Source organism: Drosophila mojavensis, unplaced genomic scaffold (genome assembly GCF_018153725.1).
Source record: "Drosophila mojavensis isolate 15081-1352.22 unplaced genomic scaffold, ASM1815372v1 contig_36, whole genome shotgun sequence".
NCBI lineage: Eukaryota > Metazoa > Arthropoda > Insecta > Diptera > Drosophilidae > Drosophila > Drosophila mojavensis.
In genome coordinates this window covers 14,825,288-14,847,198 of record NW_025318858.1, presented here as the reverse complement: position 1 = coordinate 14,847,198, position 21,911 = coordinate 14,825,288, and the positions used below count along the sequence as shown (strand labels likewise).

General features: G+C 41.1%; 4 protein-coding genes across 11 annotated transcripts; 1 reads left to right on the top strand and 3 right to left on the bottom strand.

The window, feature by feature from the left end:
- Positions 1-796: 796 nt before the first annotated feature.
- LOC6576830 lies at positions 797-4,796 on the top strand. Its single transcript, XM_002002779.4, has 2 exons — positions 797-4,538; positions 4,607-4,796. The coding sequence occupies exon 1, from the start codon at positions 1,043-1,045 to the stop codon at positions 4,181-4,183; it is 3,141 nt and encodes a 1,046-aa protein (XP_002002815.1). The 5' UTR covers positions 797-1,042; the 3' UTR covers positions 4,184-4,538; positions 4,607-4,796.
- A 177-nt stretch (positions 4,797-4,973) lies between these two features.
- Positions 4,974-9,875, bottom strand: LOC6576829 (translocation protein SEC62). 4 transcript variants are annotated; one of them, XR_006357252.1, is made up of 5 exons: positions 8,507-8,706; positions 7,325-8,152; positions 6,903-7,264; positions 5,911-5,987; positions 5,533-5,707 (listed from the first exon to the last, which is right to left on the bottom strand). XR_006357252.1 is itself a non-coding variant. In XM_002002778.4 (4 exons), exons 1-4 carry the CDS (start codon positions 9,755-9,757, stop codon positions 5,614-5,616), a joined length of 1,320 nt encoding a protein of 439 aa, XP_002002814.2. In that variant the 5' UTR covers positions 9,758-9,875; the 3' UTR covers positions 4,974-5,613. The 4 variants fall into 4 exon arrangements, 3 of the variants coding, with proteins under 3 accessions (XP_002002814.2, XP_015020874.1, XP_032585242.1); XM_002002778.4 differs by lacking the exons at positions 5,911-5,987; positions 8,507-8,706 and adding an exon at positions 9,722-9,875 and having other exon boundaries at positions 4,974-5,707; XM_015165388.3 differs by lacking the exon at positions 5,911-5,987 and having other exon boundaries at positions 4,974-5,707; positions 8,507-8,705.
- A 249-nt stretch (positions 9,876-10,124) lies between these two features.
- LOC6576828 lies at positions 10,125-15,286 on the bottom strand. Of its 4 annotated transcripts, none has more exons than XM_032728531.2 (5): positions 14,057-15,286; positions 13,646-14,002; positions 11,923-13,578; positions 11,319-11,680; positions 10,125-11,198 (listed from the first exon to the last, which is right to left on the bottom strand). In XM_032728531.2, exons 1-5 carry the CDS (start codon positions 14,682-14,684, stop codon positions 10,164-10,166), a joined length of 4,038 nt encoding a protein of 1,345 aa, XP_032584422.2. In that variant the 5' UTR covers positions 14,685-15,286; the 3' UTR covers positions 10,125-10,163. The 4 variants fall into 4 exon arrangements, with proteins under 4 accessions (XP_032584422.2, XP_043864939.1, XP_043864940.1 ...); XM_044009005.1 differs by having other exon boundaries at positions 10,898-11,198; positions 11,269-11,680; XM_044009004.1 differs by having other exon boundaries at positions 10,125-11,680.
- A 107-nt stretch (positions 15,287-15,393) lies between these two features.
- LOC6576827 (putative oxidoreductase GLYR1 homolog) lies at positions 15,394-20,428 on the bottom strand. Of its 2 annotated transcripts, none has more exons than XM_015165387.3 (9): positions 20,157-20,428; positions 19,674-19,710; positions 19,173-19,255; positions 18,203-19,085; positions 18,007-18,117; positions 17,636-17,906; positions 17,470-17,559; positions 17,313-17,402; positions 15,394-16,822 (listed from the first exon to the last, which is right to left on the bottom strand). In XM_015165387.3, the coding sequence occupies exons 1-9, from the start codon at positions 20,231-20,233 to the stop codon at positions 16,623-16,625; spliced, it is 1,842 nt and encodes a 613-aa protein (XP_015020873.1). In that variant the 5' UTR covers positions 20,234-20,428; the 3' UTR covers positions 15,394-16,622. The 2 variants fall into 2 exon arrangements, with proteins under 2 accessions (XP_015020873.1, XP_002002812.1); XM_002002776.4 differs by having other exon boundaries at positions 17,470-17,556; positions 20,157-20,427.
- Between the last annotated feature and the right edge of the window lie 1,483 nt (positions 20,429-21,911).

Here is a 21,911-nt window from a genome sequence, read left to right as displayed (position 1 = left end):
GTTTTATTTTGCTTTAAGAAAAATATATAGTCATATAAAATATTTGGTATAGGCTCATCATTTACAGTAGTTACCAAATTGCTTTTCAATAAACATATATTAAGTATTTTGGATAATAATTATTAATATTTAATATTAACATTCGATTTGGTATCATATAAATTTGCAGAACATATTATATATGGTATTATCAATTATTATTATAGATTATTATTATATATATATTATTAATTAAAAATGATCAAACGATAATCCACTATATAGCTGATTTACAGAGTATATGATTGGAACCAACTTTTTCATGAAATCTAAACTTCACTCATTTCAAAAATTTCTTTTGGTACATGAAAAATCACTTAGGTGGACATGCGATACAAATTAAATATAGAAATATGAGTTGACTCACTGTGGTCACTTGTGTGTGTTTTTTTTTACGAAATCAGTGTCACAAAGAATGTGGTTTGACTTACTAGTTAGTGCTTCAAATTATGGGAAAGCTAAATTGATGATACATTAAATTATATAATATATATACAAAATATATATACAAAATGGTAAATGAATATATTGTAAATATTTCTATTGTCACTACAATTCTAATATAAATATAATTATTATAATTACATCAACTGCAAGAAGCCTTTTAAAACAAATTATTCCATTAGAGTTCGTTTAGTCAGCTGTTTCATTATATATTGTGAAAAGTTCCTGCTATTCTGTTCAGAAGATCTACAAGTTCAGTTGGCTAATTGGCCGCACTTTTTGCTGCAGTTCACAACACTGCACTGCAGTTCACAGCACTGCATAAATTGTAGGAAACAAAGTTATGCCCCAATCGAGAGCAGAGTAGCCGTTGAGATACCTGCCAAGAGCTGGCCGTTAAGCAGGAGCAGCTGAGTTCGGCCTACAGTTAGTCGAGCCCTGGCTTCTTCACAGCGCACAGCAAACAAAAAATAAATACAAATACAAATAAACAAGGGAAAATATTAATGGAAATTTCGTCGCATTTGACGCTCGACATTTTGAATTTGAATTATTGTTAATGTTTCGTTTGTACGAGCTCTACACGCTATATCTGAAGAAAATGTCTAGCTATGGAACATCGCCGACCTGGTGCCTCTGCGAGAAGCTGCCTCGCTCCATCCTCCACATATCTCCGCCGCCGGAGCTATGGTGCGAAGTGTGCGGCCGGCGTCGTCGTCCGCGCGCCTGCCTCAGCTCCTCCAGCGATGAGGAAGAGAAGGCAGCGGTGCGCCAGCGAATGCTGGCCGAGCGTCGCCGCAACGAGGAGGCGCGCCACAGCTCGGTGCGTGTGAAGGTGGCGATGAGCGCCAAGAAGCCCAAGTCCAGGCGCAAGGCCAATTGCTTGAAATGTGGCGGAGAGCGCAAGCCCTCAGTGGGTGAAGCAGCAGGAACAGCAGCAGCAGCAAAGCCACAGCAGGAACAGCAGCAGGAAAAAGAGCAGCAGCAGCAGCAGCAGCAGCCGATGAAATCCAAATCCAAGAACAAGAACTCCAACAAGAACCACAAACTATACATGGGACGCTTTGGCCATTACCGCAAGCCGCAGCGCTTGCAGCCCAAGCAGCGCAAGCAGGATGAGGGTGATGCAGCCGAGCCGAAGCATGCCGAGATTAAGCCCGAGCTGACGGCACCGCCGCCGCCGCCGCCGCCATCCCCACCACCGTCCCCTCCAGTCAGCGCAGCCAAGGCCTGCGAGTCGCTGTGGGAGCAGCCCACCGAGGATATGCCCAATCTGGTGGCGTTTGCGCACGAGGTATTCAATCGACCCGTGCATCTGCGCAAGCGACAGCCCAGCTTCTATGACAATCTGTTTGTCAGTGATTTCATACCGCTGGACAAGCCGATTACGGACACATCCGGCGGCGCCATATCGAAGCGCCGTCGACTCTTCGGACGTCCGCTGCGCACCCACCGCAGCCGTCCGCTGCCGCCACTGTCCCAGGTTCTGTCCGAGATCTTGGCCAAGCAGAAGGTGCGCGCCAAGGGCGGCGGCCTGCCGCCCAAGCAGGAGGAGACCATCGGGAGCAGTTTGGCCACCCAGTTCTCGCCGTTTGAAGTGTACGATGGTCCGTCGGAGGATGCCCTGGTCGTGGAGAGCGCCCGCCTCATGCTGCGTCAGCCCAGGGCGCTGCATATCAAGCAGCGCGCCGATCTGCCGCCTACACGGCTCTCCAGCTTCGAGTCGGAGCCGAGCAGCGACTGTTCGTCGTCGTCGCCCTTCGATATGCCCTCGGCGCCGCCAGCAGAGCGCCCGCGTCACAATTATAGTGTGGGCGCCCCTCTGCGACTGCACGAGATGATGAAGGCGGTGGCCCGCTCGGGTCTGTCCGACAGCAGCGCCTCCAGCAGCAGCACGAGCAGCAGTAGCCACAAGAGCGTCAGCTCCACACTGCCCGTGCTTCAGCAGTCGGTGCGCAGTCGCGGCGGCGAGGAGCCGCCCTACGTTGAGGAGAAGCCGCCGGCCGTCGTCGAGCCAGAGACGGTGCCAATGTCGATAATTGAGAAGCTCCTGTGGCTAATGGAGCAACGCCCAGCCGCAGACCCCGGGTCGGCCAACCCCCTGACGGACGATGCCCTGCACCTGCAGAAGAGCCTAATTGACAAGCAGGAAGCGGAACACATCGGGAGCACTCACACAGAGTCCGTGAAGGGTCTGCTGCAGTTCATGGAAAGCCTGCAGATCAGCGAGCCCAACGACAGCGACGAGACGCGCTCCGAAATCCTGAAGAATGACGCTGACCAAGAGTTCAAGCTCTTAGAAAAGTCCATGGCGACCGAGCTACTCCAACCACCAAATGATATGTCAAACGAATTGCCTGTAAATTCCACGAATAAATCAGCAGCTGATGAAAAGTATCCGAGCAAAGTTTACTCAACTGATCAGAACAGCGCTCGGCTCGAGCGGGGGGGTTCAGCGCCACCGAAGGCGGGGCAGAGCCCATCCAACAATCGCAACTCGATGTGGTCTCTGCTTGGTGGTCTCTTTGCAAAAAATAAAAAACGGAGGGAGAGCTCAAGGCTGGACGAAACGCAGCCACTGAAAACTGCCGGAAAAGTGCACTACGGAGCCATCAATACCAACGAGACGTCCAAAGAGCTGCCTCCCAGAAATCAGGGCTGCCAGAAATGTGGCTTAAATCGCAAGAGTAACAAAAAGTTGATGAATGAGAAGAGGCAAGGCAAAGCAAAGAGTTGCCAAGGCATGCATAAGCCTAGCTGTCGGCTACACTCAGCAATAGAGTCCTACGGCTCGCGAACTAGTTCAAAAACTCAAATGGAACCAAAATCGACTCAGCCAAGTTTTATTAAGGACAAACAGCCTGAAGAAGACATCAGCATTGAAATTGCTGATGAATCAGCTCATGGATCCAGCTCAAAAGGTGAACCAGTTCCGTTTCCAACGCCCTCAAACTCAACAGTTACTGGTTCCACGCTTTATGAATCGTGCTTTGGCCTGGAAACGCCGACAAGCCAACAGCCCGCACCTGAGCTTCGATACCAAATGCTTCGTGAACTATTGGACGTCCTTAAGGAAAAGTCACGCCAGAGTCAGCCAAAAACTTTTCATGTTGTAAAGACCATGTCAACGCTTCAATATTCCTGCAGTGAGATCATCAGGCCCAAGATGTTGGCCAGCATCACGCCGCGCACTGGACGATTGAAACAGTATATCCTAAGTCCGGCTATTGGCAGGTGTCCGCCTGCCTCGGGCATCTACGAGTTCCGTACTCCAGATATACGACCACGACAAAAGCTGGACGAGAATAACACTAATATAATTAACTTGGAGGCGCTCTTTACACCTGTCGCCCATACGGCAAGCACTACGCCTACTGACGACTCCTCGGCAAGAAGTAGAGTCCTCGAGCGTAAGAAAAAATTTTACCAACCCGTGTGGCCAGCCCATCCGTTCAGGCACAGGAGCCATAGACGCAGCATCAAATTCGAAGCTGTGCAGCTGCAAATCGACGAATCAGTGGATGAAGTTCATTTGAGATCCAGTAAGGAATTCACATCCGAGGAGCGGAAACAGCAAAAGAAAAAACACCGAGATATGTGGATAGTAGATGAAGCGGTGCATCAGAAGATCGCGGAAATGATGACCAAACCCATACAGCTCTTGACTCGGAATGATAATACGGAAATCGAAACACAATAGAGGAGAAATTCAGATATAGATATAGACATAGACATAGATATAGATATAGATATAGATATAGATATAGATATAGATATAGATATAGATATAGATATAGATATAGATATAGTTATTGATGTAGTATCAAGATCTTACAAATAAGCGGAAAAGTACTTCCGCTTGATCTGTTTTACGCAGTTAAGAAAATACCTACACATTTATATTCCAGAAAATAAGCGAGCCACGAACCCCAAAGACACCCCTCAATAATTCTCTAGAAGCAAAACATCATCGAAATGCGGTAGCCAACTGCCTGACCATCTGTGCTAGCGTCATATTTTGGATCATGTACTGCTTGGCATATGGTCTGATTGTGGTGAATATATGGGCAATATAATATCTATATATCTTATGCATAATAAATAATTCAAATTGCTACCGTAGCTAGCAGGCCTTACCATTATATGTGGAGTGATCAGGCCTAGCCTCGTCTGGTACTGGCTGAATCATTGGCTGGACCAATACCACATCGAGCGTCATTTTAAGGACGAACTTTAAATTAGATATGTTTATATACTTAGGCATATATTTTGTATAAATTTTCTAATAATTAAATGCGTTTTTTATTATGTAATTGAAACGAGTATTTTGTGTTTTTGTTTTGTTTTTTTTTTTTCAAGATTTCTCACATCAGAATTTCCTAGCTTTATTTTAATAATTAATTAATTAAATGTTTACACTACTAATTTCAATGCTTTAATTACATTTAAAGTAAATGATCGTACTTTTCAAATATATATATATTGTATGCGTGTATATATATATTCATGTATAAGTATATTTGTATATATTTATGTATTTTTGTATAATCATAATCATGCACATCGCGTAAACATTATTATCAATTGCAATTGTTGCTTGCACTCAATTAAAAAACAAACAATTAAAAATAAACAAAACATTGAGCTTCACGCAATTTGTATGTGTATAATCAATTGTAATTATTGCTGTTTGAGAAAACAATTTGCGAGCTCGTGCCGTAAATAGGCTTAAAAGAATAGCAAAACCGAAATGCTTTGGGCCATATGTCTGTCTATGGTAGGAATTCATTAGGCACAATATCAAAAAACTAAATTATATGTATACATATATATATATAAATACATATATATATATATATATTTTTTTTTACTACAGAGAAAACAATTTGAATTTCTATTTATGGACTGCTTGCTTAATGGCCGGGAAAAGCCCGACATATGTTTCAATCTGCTTGGAATCAACGTGAATTGTTGTTAGATTTGCCTTATCAATTAGCTAGAATTGGATGTGGTTGATTTAAATACAGTAAAGCATAGAATCTGTCCGAGTTTCGTTTTGCTACTGCTGCTTCTACTCCAGCTTCCGCTGCTGCTGCTGCTGCTGCCCCTGTTGCCATTATTTATTTCCACTCAGTTGCTCGCAACGTTTTGCACTTCACTTGAACTAATTATTTCGTAATCTTTGCTTGAGCTCTCCGAATCCGATTCCGAGCTGCGTGGCGTGCTGCAAGAGAGGAAGGTTTCATTAGTGAGACTATCAATAAATAGACTGACGGCTATCAGTGAAATCATTTCGAAACAAATCATATATATATATATATAGTAAACAATTGAAATTTAATACAAAAGCAAAAAAAAAAAGTGTGTTTGTATGTGTATGTGTGTGCAAGTGTATGAGTGTGATAAATTAAAATTCATAAAACTTACTCAGTTAATGGGTTAATCTTGAAACTTAATATCCACACTTTAGGTAGAAGCTCAAATTCAATCAGAATCAGAACAGACTGCAATAGAGCTGCTTGAATGAGTTTCAATGGCAAATGGAATTGATATGGTACAGGGATTGCTTGGATTTGGATTTTATATCCATTAGAAACGCTTAACCCAATTACAAAATGCCCTATATATGTGGTAATACATATGCATATTTACAGATTGGCAAAAATGCAATTAGCTTTTCGAGTACACAATGGGGTCTTAAATATAATGATCTCGAAATATCTATACATATTTAGATGTCAACTATTTCTAATATATTTACACATTTCTTGACTCATACTTTGTTTTCAAATTTTTGAGCATACTTTGGGAAATTCTGAATAACTCTTCAATTTCTTTTAACTTAGCTTAAGCCTGTTTGCAATGGGAATAAATACACCTAAGTGTCCAGTTAATCAATATTTATTATATAAAAAAAATATTTAAAATAAGCTGAGGTACATTTAATCATACCTTTATGTTTGCCTATTACCCGAATTATTATACAATTGTATTTTACAATCTAGCGTCTTAGTAATATTTTCCAGTTACCATAAATGTTCAAAATCTAGCTTAACTATGTTTTCGATATTTCACGAAATATTATCCTTTTAATTTTTTAGCTTTTGGTGAGAGTTATGAATGAGTGACATGCTTAATAAAAGGAAATCAATATATAATCAAATGGAATGCAAAACAAGGACATAATTCGCAAAAGAAAAACAATGAGCAACAAAACTTAATGTAAATTGAATTCAAAAAGTTTATAATTTATTAAGGAACATAAATTCACACAATTAACAGCTAGAGTTATTATAAGAAGTTACTTGAATTGCGAGTTAACAAAATCAAGCCCAATAAATTATATGTTAAAATTCGAGCAAATGCCATAGCAAACGAGATTCGTTCGTTAAATAGATCAAAATAAGCGGCCTGCTTACCCAACTTTGGTATCCTTGGCTTGCGCCTTTGGTTCCTTATCAACGCCCTCAGCTATATCTTCGTCGTCGTCCTCGTATTCATCAGCACCAACTTTGCGTCGCTTGCGCACCTCCATATCGGCATCATGCTCCTTAATCAGCTCAATTTTCTCGGGCTCCAATGGTGCCGCATCTACATCTGCATCCGCATCAGCTTCAGCGTCGCCATCGGCGTCAGCTTCAGCATCGCCATCGGCGTCGGCATCAACAGCCGTATCTTCCTCGCCGTCGCTGTCTTTGTCCTTTTTCTTTGATTTAGATTTGGATTTCTTGTCAGACTTCGAGGCGGATGTAGCAGCGGACTCGTCGTTAACGTAATTGCTCTGTGAAATGAGATTATTGCGATTAATTTATGTTCGTGCAGAGCTCGCTAACATACTTACCTCATACAAGGGCCAAAAGGAGGCAAAGAAGCCAACATCTTCGGTGAGATTCGGGAAGATCCAGAAATGCAGTTTGCCGCCGGTCAGAGCCCACACAATGGTAAACACGATCAGACGCACAACAGTTAAAGCCAATATGAACACCAAGAAGCCGGCTGCGGCTATTGATAAGTAGTAAACACCCTTGCGCAGCATCGGCGGCCACAGAGGAAACAGGCAAATGCCCACGGCGCCAAGCAGCAATATGAAGCCAAAGATCCAATAGTGCAGCGGAATGGGATCATAGATCCACACATAGGCCTCAGAGCCGTCCACAAAGATCTGCTCTGGATGCATGTCGAGGCGGATTTTGCGCTTCTTTTTCTCCTTCTTATCACCGGCAGTCGCGGCCTGTGCGCCATCTCCATCGACGTCGAGATCGGTGTCCTTTTTATCCGATGACGCTGAGGACTTGGCATTGGTCTTGCCGCTTGTCGATTCTGATTTGTCCTTTTCATGCGTTTTGCTCACCTCTGATTTTTTCTCCGACTTGCCGCGCAGCTCCTCCAGTGTCACGGGAACTTTTTTGGCGCGATGGAAAAACTTATGCTCCAGCATTACGTCCAAAAACTCGACGGCCTGTTCACGTGTGGTAAACAATAGATTATCACCCTCGGCGAATTTGGACTTCATTAGAGCGTCGATGGCTTTACTCGACGTAAAGTACTCGACAACATGACTCAAAAATTTGGTCTTCTTTGTCTTCACATTCTTTTTCAGCCATTTGGCGACATTCTTCTCATCCTTCGACGGCTTGTCGACCTTTTGCTGTCCAGGTTCGGTGTATTCCTAAAAATATGAATACATCATTGACAATTATTATTCGAAATTGTTATATTTCAAAGTAAAATACACCATATTTTGCTTTTTTGAGCTGTTAAAAAAACCTATAAACAAAAACATTTCAAAACTTAATTTTTCTATTAATTCATTCCATTCTCATACAACATCTGGGCAATATTTAAATATTTATATGGCAAGCACAATTATATTATTTATAGTTTTTTTTTTTTTTTTTTTTTAATATAATGTAAACTTCACTTTCAAACAACGCATTTAGGCCACGACATCAAAGTTGTATTTCGTCACACGGTATATTCATTAACATATACTTATGTGTACAATCAATCCTATAATAGGTACCATTCCATCATCAAAGATTTCTTGTTCGTCCTCTTCCTCCTCGTCGCCCTCTTGACAAAGGCGCTCTTCGTCGCTCATTATGTATTTATATTTGATTTATATAGAAAATAATTGTATACATATATAAGCAATGCAGTAGATCGTTGTACTTTTTGTTTTCCGAGCCGTGACGTGTTGCAATCGCTTAGCGAGTCTAGAAAGTATTAAATCTGAGCAGTAGTCAGTCAGCAGCTGCTAGCTGGTCAAACAAGTGCTTACGATCAAAAACAGCTCACGATCAGTTGTACACACATATATATATTTACATATACACACACACATATGTACGTGGTAGAAACTTTCCCCAAGAAAGAGCAACAACAACACAAAATCAGGCACAACACAATACAAACTAATCCGCTGATAAGTGGGTGCACCTGAGAACGTGTCAAAGCCAAAGAGAGCAAGAGAGACTTCAAGAGAGCAAGACCTGATGAGCGCCGTAAACAACGAACGCATACCCAGCTTCGGCACACACATACACAGACGCGCAGCTCGACCGCAAAATACATCCATACAACTGATCTACGAAGTTGAGTTTACAACACAAGCGTTGCCAGACACCTGTATTAAAATTACAACCGCTGACAGCTGTTTGCGATTGCGGCCGGTGGGGGGGCAAGGGTTAGTGTTGAACAAACAAAACTGAGTAAATTGAAAATTAACTGAATACAAAAGGTGTGTAAAAGTAGGCTTTCTTAAGCGTATACATGTATATTATTAATAGCCGGAATGCAAGCAGGGGGCATCCGAACATTGCAGAGCACCCACGCATATATATACAGTCATCATTACACGTAAATAGACACATACAAAGCCAAATACAGCCAAGCCGCATGGCAGCTCCAGTTTGTAGAGTTGAACTTGCCCCCCGCTCAGGTACACTGATACGCGGTCTCATATATATACACTTTTACACATGGACATATTGATATCAACGTTTTGTTACCGAGGATTCGCCAATATTTCATTTTTGTGTACATGAAAATGAAAACAAACGCAGTGAACATGCCAATTGGACTGCGGCAAATATATACATATATACACACGCGCATATAAATATATGCACAATCACATACTCATATATACAGAATCATCGCGCAAGACGTAAATGTTGTTTTTTTTCCCTTGCGTCATTTACGTCGTTTTTCGATGGGCTTCCAAATATTAACTTACATCTTTACGGCGACGAGCTCGTTTCTTTTCCGACATTTTTGATTAAGCGCGACGTAATTGAGAGGTTTATAACTAATTGATTCTGAGTATTTTAATATTTCTGCCACACATGCACAGCTAACTAGCGCACGTGAAGAGGAAGAGTGAAATCGTATGAAGTAAATACAAAACGCACCAAAAAATACCCACAAAAAAAATACTATTCCTTTTAAATAAAGCAAATAGCTGCATATCTAGCTTATTGTACACATTTTGAAAGCAAAACAAATTTTTGGAAAGTGAAAATAGATAAAATTAAGTTGTGCATCAAAATTGAAATGTTATACTAAATCAAAAAAATTACTTGGAAATGACTATACTATCCCATAAGCCCAAACTTTTACCTTATATTTAAATAAATTCATTTTGGCAATTTTTCTTTTATTTTTCATATTAACAAATTTCAATGACTGAGCAAAAGCAGAGACTCAAGGATATACTGAGCTAAGTTGGTCAATATCAGGCTAATAATGACCATCAACAAAAACGAACGATAATTGAAGTAGATGGTGTCTTGGTACGCCACCTCATGTTTGCCAGGTGCCCAAACGCATGCGCACACGGTATACGTTATGATCAGCTTATTGAGGAATATGCAAACCCGCTGAGCACGCGTCATAGTATCATAGATACCGGTGCCCCGCCACTTGCCGGTCAGCGGCTGCCAGAGGCCCCAGTTGATCCACTGCCGCTCGAACTCGTTAACGAATCGGTCCCGCCAACTGTCTTCCACTGTCTGGTCGCCCGGCCGCACAACCATCGATGAGCTGAGGATTAGGAACTTATGGCGCACCCAACGATTCACCTTGAACACCTGCACCTGCTGCGTCTGTATGTCGATCACCTCGATGTGGTACAAATACCAGGAGGGATACCGTCCCTCATTATTGTGGACAACTGCGATGCGGGTGGGTATCCGTATATCCCTGCTGCGCAGCCACAATATATACGTGGAGTTGCGCGTCAGTTCGGGATTCTCCGGATTCTGCATTAGCGTAAACTGCAACTCAGCCCGCTTGGTTGTCTCAAAGATCAGACGCACCGTGGCCGTAGTCATAGCATTGTCCCGGTAGCCCGTTCTCAAGTAGATCAACAGGTCGTGCACATCCCGATCTGAGGCTTCCTCCAGGTCGGTCATGTCGCAGGCGATCGTTTTGCTAGGCTGATGATTATGATACCGAAACAACAGCACCAGCACGATGAACGTGCCTAACAACGCGATAATGTAAACGCTCAGAACGACCCAGTTGAATAGAATATCCTTGGTGATATCGATGGGCATCGCAATGGCGGGCACATAGTACACAAAGCTGGAAAATGTGCCCAAAACGCTGCAGTTGCAGTATATATAGCCCTGCCTTGGATACTGCAGTCCCGGCAGGCAGTTAATATGCTGCCAGTGCTGTTTAGATTGCTTCCAATAGTCGCAGCAGCGCACCTGAAAAACAAACGAGAAGTTAGCCGGACCACCGGGTATCGGGCCATCCGATTCATCGTCGCCAAACAACCGTATGACCAGATACACCCGTTCCGGCTCAGTGCATTTGTTGCGCAGTACCATCGTCGTGTTGGTCGAATGGGCCGGCACGCTACACTCGGAATCAGCAATGGCAGACACTAGATTTGTGGGGAGGTTTTTCATCACCAGGAGCAATTTTAGCCGGTGTGTGGTGTTCTTGAAGAGCACGGCAACCATAGACCCCTGCTGTAACTGCATGCGATATGCGAGCAGTTGCATTTTCGTATTCAATTGGCCGTATTGCAAGCACCTCCCACATGTGCCAGTTTCTGCGATAATATTATCATTATCCGATTCATCCTGAGATGCCGTGGCTATTGATCTGCTCTTCCCCTCGATTTGTTGGCCATAGCTTCTGCTAGTATCGAGATCAAGCTGCTGGAATATACTATCAATTTCTTCTGTAAAATACAAAATTAAATCAAGAAATAGTCATGTTAAACTTTGTTCCCAATGGAACAGAGTCTAATTGTATGGGTGTTGTGACAATCTCAATGGCATCATTGGCAGAAAATATGTAAATTCAAATCATATGGGATATACACCTTACGATAATGAATAAATAAATAAATAAAGTTTAAGTAAACTAGAGAATGAAGTGGAACAAGAATGCTCTAGTTGATAAAGTTGTTAATCCACTTACGATTTTTGGGAATATTAAGGGCGGGCTTGAACCGGTCATTGACCGTTCGAAAGGAAATATAGCTATTATGCAACTGGAGTTCCTCTTGAAACTCATATCCGGTTTTGTAAGCATGCACAGTGAGCAACTTGTTACTCGGCTGCCTCTCCTCGGGATACCACCAGTTGAGCCTGCGTATTTTTGAGATGATCTTGATGCATACTTTATTTGTGAGGGGATCCTTAAGTTCATCAAGCAGTTCCGTCGACAGGTACACCGTATGCCGTGCGTCATTCGTATCGATGGCATACTCAAGGCCAGGCTTGAATAGCATGCAGCGCACCACGAGGGTCATAGTGTCTATAAGACCGCCTGCTGTGTCATCCGAGTCCGCGCCGTGTTTGCGAGCAGAGGATAGGAAACGACAAAGTCGCTCCGTTTGCCACAGGGATCTAACCCATCTCTCCGAATGCTCCTTCACCAACTCACTGTCAATTTGAGAGATCTCCTCGAGCAGATCATCAATGACTGGCTGTTGCAGTTTCTTATCCTTCACAGCCTGGTTATACTGATCGAAAATGGATTTGGCCGGAGGTTCTATGTCCCTGTTAATAGCAGTCATAAAATTACTGATCTTAATAAGTTCGATCGTCATATTCAAATATGGCATTTGGAGAAGGTGCCTCGCATCATTCGTATCCGTGACGATCTCAAAGTTTTCATTCAGCTTGCTCAGGCACTCTATCATAACCAACAAATTGATATCATTAATTGGCGTCAGATTGATAGCCAAGGTTTTTGTGAATTTAGCCAACAAGCTCAGCGTTATCAGCGATCTTGGATGAAATTCGCCGAAAGCTTTTATTAAGGTTAAGGCGGTTTTCGGTTCGCGTATTACATTGGCGACCGCTTGTGCTACCGCCATGAATCTTAATCGATCATTAACGTTGAAATATCTGGCCTGTGTTTCTTTAATATATGTCCACAAATCATTGGATGACTTCGTCGGTATATCACCCATCGAATGCACTGTCACCAATGGCATGTGTATCTTGGTGCATTTCCAATCTCTTTCACAGATCAACGCCATCAAATTTGTCACATTATTTGGCAAATACACTGGCCTATAGCAGTAAACGCATTCATGAATCAATACATCATCCGCATACACAAAAAACAGCTTGACTTTTGCGTTAAATTTCCAGCAACATGCGTTGAATTTCGTAATGACCTCAGTGCCAGTTGTCGGTGTTATGCGGCAGCTATAAATCGGGCTTTGGCGCGCCGTCAATAAATGCACCTTGGTGCCGATCCGAAAATCAGCTGTGATAGCGCGCAAAACGACTTTGCTTACTTCGTTGTTAGTTTGCAAACGCATGCGCAGATCTTTTGTCTGGGACGCCGCATATCCATCTAAATACCAAGCATATTTGGGCTTGTAACTGCCACAGTTGCGGCACTGGACCGCCATGTGCACAGTCTCCTCCGGATCATATGCATTCGACTCGCAGTTCTTTACGCACGTAACCTCCACCTGCAACGTTTTGAACTCCACAATTAGTAAAACCTGATGCGCACGCGATATTTGATGAGGATGAATATCGGAAGCCACTGACAGGCTAAACTCATATTTATTGCCAACAGCAAACGATTTACCGGGTATAAGAAAGGTCGCTTCTGCAAATAATCAGAAGAAAAATGCTAGATATATTATTCTATAGATTATTAACGTATTCAATATTACGTGTCCAAATTCGACCGTTGCACATTGCATTGTGAACATCATTTGACCTGCAGGTCCAGTTATATACATTAAATTGCTTTTCGTCTGGCTGTTTGGCGTAGTCCCGACTCGGCGAGCCATCCATGTAGATTTCTTCTTCTTCATGTACATTCCTCACAATGCCTCCACTAATGATCGCCTGCACTGCTTCCGCCAGGGCCTTCAGATAGCAGCGTGCTACAAATATTCTTCCGCCGGAGTCGCCGCTAATTTGCATAACATATTGATTGCGATACGGCCCCGACTCGTTGGGAAAGCGCAGAGCGTATGGTTCCAAGGTGAGACCCAGTGTTTGGTGATGAAACGTTTTCAACTTTTCTACAATTGAAAATATGCTGGATTAAGTTTGGCAATAATACAGATTAGACTCACTCGTCTCTGCCAAGTCCATCACGATCCAGGTGATATTATTCGTATCCATACCGCAATTGTTTAATAAATTTATCTCGATTTCGCAGCCGTACATCACACTGAACTCCATCGGGGTGTTTGGATGGAAGCAGGCTTCGTCTTCCGCATGGGGAATGCAGACATCGCGTGATATATTCATAGTCAAGAAAGTAGTCCTGGCAATGGGATTCAATCCAGATTGAGACTTTACACTGTACAAGCCGCCTAAGGTCAATCGGATGTTGCTTGACTGCCAGAAGGTTGCATTCAGCTCCGCAAAGTAACCCCGCTCATAGCTCAGGTTTACGCTGGGCACGATGTGGAGCCGCCTCAACTCCTTCGCAATATTATCCGTCTTTTGGAATAACGGTTTCATGGGTGGCTCAGTGTTTGGGCCAACGATCCACTGCGCCACCAGGTATCTCGATGAGCTAACTCGCAGCCTCAGCTCGCTTTTGGGATAGCCGGACATGGTGACCACCAATGGAGTCGGCACACCGTAAGACACCACCTTGTTGGCATACAGCCCCAAATCAATCCTATCGTCGTTTCTTGTCAGCGACACCAGCAATAAAACCAAGATATTCACTGTATATCCTCGGAGCTCCATGACGAGCTCCAACTACTGCTGATTCAGTCAGTTTTCTATTTTTCCGATTACATATTAACTGTACCAAATATGACTCAACAAAAATTTTCCAACTATTTTTCAAATATATGTATGTAAATATGTATGTATTCTGTGTCTGTTGTCGGCTGCCCAGCTGCTGTTTTTATACTAACCGAAACTGTATATTACAAAAATTACATATACAAAATATTTGTTCTTTAACAAATGGGTGCTACGATTGTTTTTATATAATCAAAATTGATCAATTAATAATGTTAAATAAATAGAGAATAATTTTGTTAAGCTTGAATAATCCTTGGCCCCGATAATATAATAGAATCACTTAAAATGATTAACTTTGTTGTTGGGACTATAGTTAAAAATTAAGGTTTTTTATTATTCTTTGTTTTACAACAAAATACAGACTAAATAATAAGTAAAATATATTTATTTATTTATGTATATATATTCTTATTATTATTAATATAGATCCCTCGAAACTCTCTTGGCTCTAAATGTTTACACTATATTTTGTTTTCATTCTTTCTTTTTTTTTTAACTTTTTTTTTTTTTATTAATTTTTTTGTTTTTTTTTTTTTTTTTTTTTTAGTGATTTTGTTTGTTTTTTATTTCTGTTCCAGTTATGTATTTTGTTGTTTGTTTGCTTTTGTTTTGTTTTGTTTGTGAAAAGAAAACTACGAAATGGTGGTTGGTATTGCAGTTCTTGCATAGGACATTATGCAAATTAGATTTATGTGCGATATAAGTAAACTAGCTAAAATGAAGTTTTGTTTCTTTTCTATTTTGGTTAAAAATAAATTTCATAATAATGTGCAGCCAGCGCCGCGAACAAGCAATAGCTCTTGAAGATTTTCCAATGATTTTTAGAAGTTTTTATTTTTTTTTTTTTTTAGTAATTTCATTTTGTACACTTAATCGCATGCTCTATACACTTTGAAATACATATATATATAGTTTTTTTTGGTTAAACGTCAAGTTTTACGCAACAAAGTAGAATAGAATAGATGAAATAATTTCGGGCTTTCAACAATTTACAGACTTGCTCAATTTGTGTGCGATATTTGAACATGCGGGGTTGAGGGGGTCGCAAGTCATGCAGAATTATTGCTCGTACAGCGGCGTCGGCTGACAACATTGGGCCCAAAATAATTCAAAACAATATTATAATATGAATATTAAAAAAATCAAAACTTTTACAAATTATAACGCACAAGGAGGTATGAAAGCGGTCCGCTAACACACAACTGCAGGATTCATATATATCTATATATATAAACATATATATTCCTGCTTGATCTTGTCTCATTCATAGGTCACCCGTCAATTCACATCATTTTCTTGATCGCTTCACACTCTGTTTAACTCCCTCTCTCTTCCTCTTTCTTGATCTGCTCTCACATATCTGATCTCAAACGCTGGCCGAGCGCAGGCGCCGCGAGTTTGTCGGCGGCATCCCCAAGCGAGTGAAGAGACCCGATTTGGTTGGCATGTTCGCCAGAATGTTAATTGACCTGGTTGCTTGCTTTAGACTTTGATCTGGATAGAAGTTACTCTAGTTTTGTGTGTGATTGCGTTTTGTTTGTTGATTTTTGTTGGTTGGATGGAGGAAAGTGAAGAGGCAGTTAAGGGGGAGTAGAGATATGAATGGATTAGAATTCGTGTTGCAAGAACAATAACTACAAAAATGTGATGCAAATTATTGCAACAAGCATTGCTTATACATATTGTTTGGTTATTGCTTTCAACACGACTGAATATGTGTGTGTGTGTGTCTGTGTCTGTCTGTCTGCCTGTCTGTGGCGTGGATCTCTCTCTGTGTGTGTGTGTCAGTTTATATGGATGTGTTTCATTCGTTTGATGTACGGTTTAAACTAAATGATAATGTATAGTTTAAATGGTAGTCGTGTTAACTAAATGTTAAAATCTGGATCTTACGAATACAGCACTAGAATCGTGCTCGCTGTACCCCAAGCGTTTTGTGTGCTTAAACACCTCATTCGTAATGCTCGTCACTGGCATTGACTGATCCAAATTCTCAGCCATGTTGAGCACTAGGCGCAAGTCTCTCTGCATATGACTTAATGGTTGCTGCGGATTAAAGTCGCCCTTGGCCATTTCTAAAAAAAAAAAACAGAAAAAAATGAGATAAAATAGAAAAACTAATTACATTGAATAAATGATTATAAATGCTATAATAACAAGTTCAAATATTACATTTTTTAAGTGAATACTAAATTTTATATCGTAAATTGTTAAATTCCTTGTTATACCTAAGTAAACATCACCAAATCTTGGAAAAACAAGCATTATTTAAGATATTATCTTAACTCTAAACCAGCTAAGACTCTCAGACATTATACCTATATTAAAACTATAAAATATACAAAATATATAGTGAGCTGTTAATGTAAGACAACTTTAAAAATAAAATAAAAAGTAATTTGAATTTAGGTATCGCTTCCAATTTAACATAACTATGCAAAATTCAAAATATATTTTGAGCTGCTTAAGTCCATTCTAAAACTAATTTTGTTTCGGAAACTGATACTGAAACTAATTGCAATTCATATCCTATTAAATCATGCCGAAGACTAGATTAAAACTTACCTTTGCCCTTGGCCAGCAGCAACGGCGATTTCATAGAAGTTAAGTCGAATATGTCTATGATATCGTTTAACGAAATGGAAAAACGATCAGCTATAAATGCAAAAGAGGAAAACAAAAAATAAATATACTTCTTCATATAATTTTCGAATCTACGTACCCAAAGCTAACGCCTCTGCCAGGCCGACGAGACTAACGCCCAGGATTGTTTGCAAAATGAGGTTCACTTTACATGCGTTGCCAACATCTGCTAGATAAGAACAATTGACCACATTTTAGTGTACGCTTGGGAATAAGTGAGAATTGCCATTGGCATGTCAACTTACTGCCCAAGAAGAAGGTGTTCTTGGCTATAGTTTTGAAGCAGGAATGGCACTCCTCAAAGACTGTGCGATCACCGCCGGCCAATATGATCAGCATGCCCTCGGCGGCCTCTTGTCGTGATCCATGAATTTGTGCCTCCAAATAGCGACCATTACATTGCTTGATGCCCTCTCCTATATCCATCGATGTCTCTGGATCAATGGTTGACATTTCGACGTATGCCTTATTTCGCAGATCCTTTAACTGCAAAACGCCACAGTTGCCAAATACGAGCTGCATAAACAAATTGAAATGCAATAAGAAAATTAATACATGAATACCATAATGTAAATACACTGAAATGTAAACAAATTAAAGAATTCGTGGCACTTACATCTTTGGCACCCTTGGGATCTGAGACACAGCAAAAGATTATGTCTGCTGCCTCCACGACATCCATGGGAGTGTCCTTAACCTCAGCCCCAGCATCCACAAAAGGCTGACACTGAAAATAAGAAATAAGAAATAAAGAGGGAGATGGGGTTTTATTTTTAATTTTTTTTTTTTTTTTTGTGGCAAATTTAACTCACCTTATCAATGGTGCGGTTCCAGACCACAACCTTGTGTTTTGTATAGATCAAGTCCTTGACAATGGTCGATCCCATCATGCCCAGACCGAGAAAACCAAATGTCTGATCCGACGGCACAATATCGCGATCTGCCAACGTATTGGAGCGCGAATTCATGTCAATGGCCTGTGTCTCGGGTCGTGTGACCACAGGTCGATCCAGCAGCGCAATTGCATTCGGTGTGCGCTTTGTTAATGAGCCTAAAAAGGCGTCTGTGTCGATGCGTGCTCGTGCCGCAAGCGATGACGAGCTAGCGCCATCGTAATCCGCATTCGGACTCTCATAGTGATCAGCTTCGCCAGATGCGGCGCGTCGTCCACGCTTAGCTGTGCTTGCACCGGTGGGCGTGTGTTGTGCCGAGATGCGACGCTTTTGTGCTGCTGCTGATTTGGCCGAAGCGGCTTTGCTCGCCTGCTTGCTGCTGACGGCAACAGCAGCACTGGACTTAGCTTTGGGTGTGCGTTTCGCTTGGCTCTTGACTGTGGGCGTAGTTGTCACAACTGGGGAAGTTGCATTATTTTCGACTGCAGCATTCGAGGTCAGCCCATCGGATTCATCGGGACTGCCAACCACATGAGGGACAACTCCATTGTTGCCATCAGTGCCCGTTTCGGGACTCTCATCGCTGTCAAGGCCGTCGCGAATCTTGTCAAAATCAGCTTCGGTAGTATGATTGCCCATGCCGCAGCTTTCATCGATTTGACTATCAATCTCGGCCGGATTCTCCACATATTTATCAATGTCGGCCATAGCGTGCCGAAAGGCAGCCGGCTTGCTAACCTTAGCAAGCTCATCCTTCCACGGTCCTTCAAAAGGCTTGATATTGTGCTCCTCAATCCAAGCGCTATACACACACACACGAACAGATACACGTACAATAAGTTAGCTATGATTTTTTTTCCTGTTAGATTATAGCACTTAATTCACTTACAAGTTTCGCGAACCAAAAAAGAACACACATTTCGTATTGGCGCGTCGCTGCTGGGCAAGCAGATCTAGCGGCGGCTCGACAATCTGCAACAAAACAGTTAAAAGCCAATTAAAAACGTTCAATTATACACACAGGAGAGCATATCTTTTCGCCATAACGCATACACACGCACACATATATTCTATTCATATATTATTTCCCTTCATTTTTCAGCTGTACATACAGTAGAAAGCTGTGATATTCCAAGCCAAAGACAGAACAAATACGCGCGCTGTTGATATCAATGCTTTACTCTCCCGTTTACAACAAATATTGTAGCGTGTAAGTGCGTTATGACGTCGACAGCGTAAGCAACAGCAACAGAGTCGGCAGTGCTCGACGTCCGACGCCTCTGCCGCTGCTGCATGAAAAAAGTACAGTCGAAAACAAACACGGCAGCGACAGCGGCAGCAGCAGCAGCAGCAACGTCGCCGTCGGCAGCATTATAAACATTACGCTTACCATTCCTGGCCATGGTGTGAAGCCCTTCATTTTGGCCCTGAAACATAAATACAATTTTCATTTTAATCAAGTTGTTTATATATTTTAAATGTTTTCATTTTTTCTCTTCATATCAATAACTACAAATTGGGCGCGCGCGCGCGCGAAAAAAGCGCCAACGCAGCGACGGCGACGTTTGCTGCAACAGCTATCGTCGGCAGCTATAACACAGTCGTGTGTGGGGTGTTTAGACAAAAAAAAAAAAAAAAAAACAACTGTATTTCACACTAAACATTATTTGCTTAATTGTGAACCAATTGTATTTTTTCGCAATTATTTTACGCTTGCCCAACACAGCGGCAATTGAGGTTATGTATGGTTTCACTATATTTTCTTGCAACAAATCGAACACAAAATATAACTTTTTTATAGCGAGCCAACTTTGCACTTTGTCAATTGTTGTTTGGAGCATCTTAAAATTTAGTTCTGCCAAAGCAGTCTTACCATATCAAGTCCTTGGGTTTGTAGATAAATTTCTCTGTTGAGTCGCCCGATAGCGACAGTTTTTTATTTTTCGACATGATGTTCTCAAGGCGTATATTAAACTTGGTTATTTTGCTGCTGTTGTTTGGACGACACACACAAGAAAATATTATTTATTTGCTTTAGCACAAACTCGTCGTAGGCAGCGCTTAATTAATTTTTTTAATTTTTCGTATGCAGCCTGCTTATTTTTTTTGTCTTTGTATGTGTGATGCGCTTTGTGTATGTCGATAAGAACTTTCATCGAAAACAAAAATGGCGCTCGACATGTGATGCGCATGCTTATCGATTATTTAGGACTTTTTTTGCAGAACAAGTTGGCATTTCTCTATTAGGTTGGCAGGTCATTACAAAAAATGTAAACATCAGTATGACCAGCTAATAGGGTATTTTATTTAAAACGAAACGGCTTGTACATTTGCTTCCATATGAATTATTCTCTTCCAATTATTTTGTAAATATAGTCAGAATGGTTTAAGATCTACAGATATGTTACCAGTTTATACGAAGTCTAACTGACACTTTAAAAAAAAAATATTTATCGTATATAAAATTTAAAAAAAAATTTACCCGAGTTTAGGCTTTCAATTGTTTTTTTTTTCAGCATCTGCCAGTATTAGAGATACAATATAAACTCTTTAATGCATAATTGGATAAATATTAATCTAGCGCAGCCTGCATGTTTGCCAAAAAATCGAACAAACCATTTAGCTAGAGCGCAATTCATAGATTTGCAAGATAAACAAGAAAGCGTGCCAAGTCTCTGAGCACACACACACAGACACAGACTCGCCATCCACACAATCAGCTTCTCCATCCCTTTCCAATCGTATCGCAAAGCGCTTTCCATTCAATGGCTTTTAACCCGTACGGCCCGATTTGTTTAAATAAACGTTTGGCAAAGCGCATCGCAAATGCTACAATTCAATTGAGTCCGTTAGCCACTGACCTCATCCACAATTGCTGTTTATCTTGTGCGTACGATCTTCCGCCCCTTTCGCCATTCAAGCGCACACATTGCGAATCCGGCAGTCGCATTAGAAATAGACCTTTCACTTAGGCCGAGAGAGACGAGAGTCCTTAACCGCAAGATAAATTACCACACGTAGGCAGGCACTTGCCGCAGCAGTCGGCATTCAACGACACTAAAGCATAATCCTCATAAATATGAAACAATCAAATAAAATAAAAAAGGAGTTAAGGATATAGGATATAGGATATGGGGGTTGGGTTGGGCACAGATGATAGACGACGACAGCGACCCAGTGGCATAAAACTTTTTTATAGGCGACCCGCAATGGTAAACAAACAAAAAAGAAGTGGAAAAAATGTAACAGTGAAAGTTTTAGAGGGTAAAAACGGAAAAAGGGGTAAAAAAAATATGGTGCACTTTTCTATAGAAAAACTCGCAACTTTTTTGAGGCAAAATAAATTGTTCACACTTTGTGTTGAAATTAGCCAGCTAAAGGTAAAGGGGTGGAAGATAGGCGGGTGCATGCAGTTTTAGATTGCAAATGATTTATAAGAGTAAATAGGTACACTCATACATGCATACATATTTATATACATACGTACTTGCGTATATATAATTTATAACATACATATATATTTATATATATAATATACATATAATTATAATAATAATAATTATGGATTATTTAAAATATAAATTTTTTTTTATATGAATATCCAGTTTTATTTAAAAGTACTGTAGGC

Bases quoted from the DNA above. Each gene is read 5' to 3' on its own strand.
- LOC6576830 (XM_002002779.4), top strand. From the start codon at position 1,043: ATGTTTCGTTTGTACGAGCTCTACACGCTATATCTGAAGAAAATGTCT.
- LOC6576829 (XM_015165388.3), bottom strand. From the start codon at position 8,584: ATGAGCGACGAAGAGCGCCTTTGTCAAGAGGGCGACGAGGAGGAAGAG. The intron at 8,153-8,506 runs GTACCTATTATA...TCATATTTTTAG, and splicing joins AAATCTTTGATGATGGAATG to GAATACACCGAACCTGGACA. The intron at 7,265-7,324 runs GTAAGTATGTTA...CTCATTTCACAG, and splicing joins CCTTTTGGCCCTTGTATGAG to AGCAATTACGTTAACGACGA.
- LOC6576828 (XM_044009004.1), bottom strand. From the start codon at position 14,684: ATGGAGCTCCGAGGATATACAGTGAATATCTTGGTTTTATTGCTGGTG. The intron at 14,003-14,056 runs GTGAGTCTAATC...TTTCAATTGTAG, and splicing joins GATGGACTTGGCAGAGACGA to AAAAGTTGAAAACGTTTCAT. The intron at 11,681-11,922 runs GTAAGTGGATTA...TGTATTTTACAG, and splicing joins CCTTAATATTCCCAAAAATC to AAGAAATTGATAGTATATTC.
- LOC6576827 (XM_015165387.3), bottom strand. From the start codon at position 20,233: ATGTCGAAAAATAAAAAACTGTCGCTATCGGGCGACTCAACAGAGAAA. The intron at 19,256-19,673 runs GTAAGCGTAATG...GTTTTGTTGCAG, and splicing joins TCACACCATGGCCAGGAATG to ATTGTCGAGCCGCCGCTAGA. The intron at 17,403-17,469 runs GTACGTAGATTC...TTGCATTTATAG, and splicing joins GGCAGAGGCGTTAGCTTTGG to CTGATCGTTTTTCCATTTCG.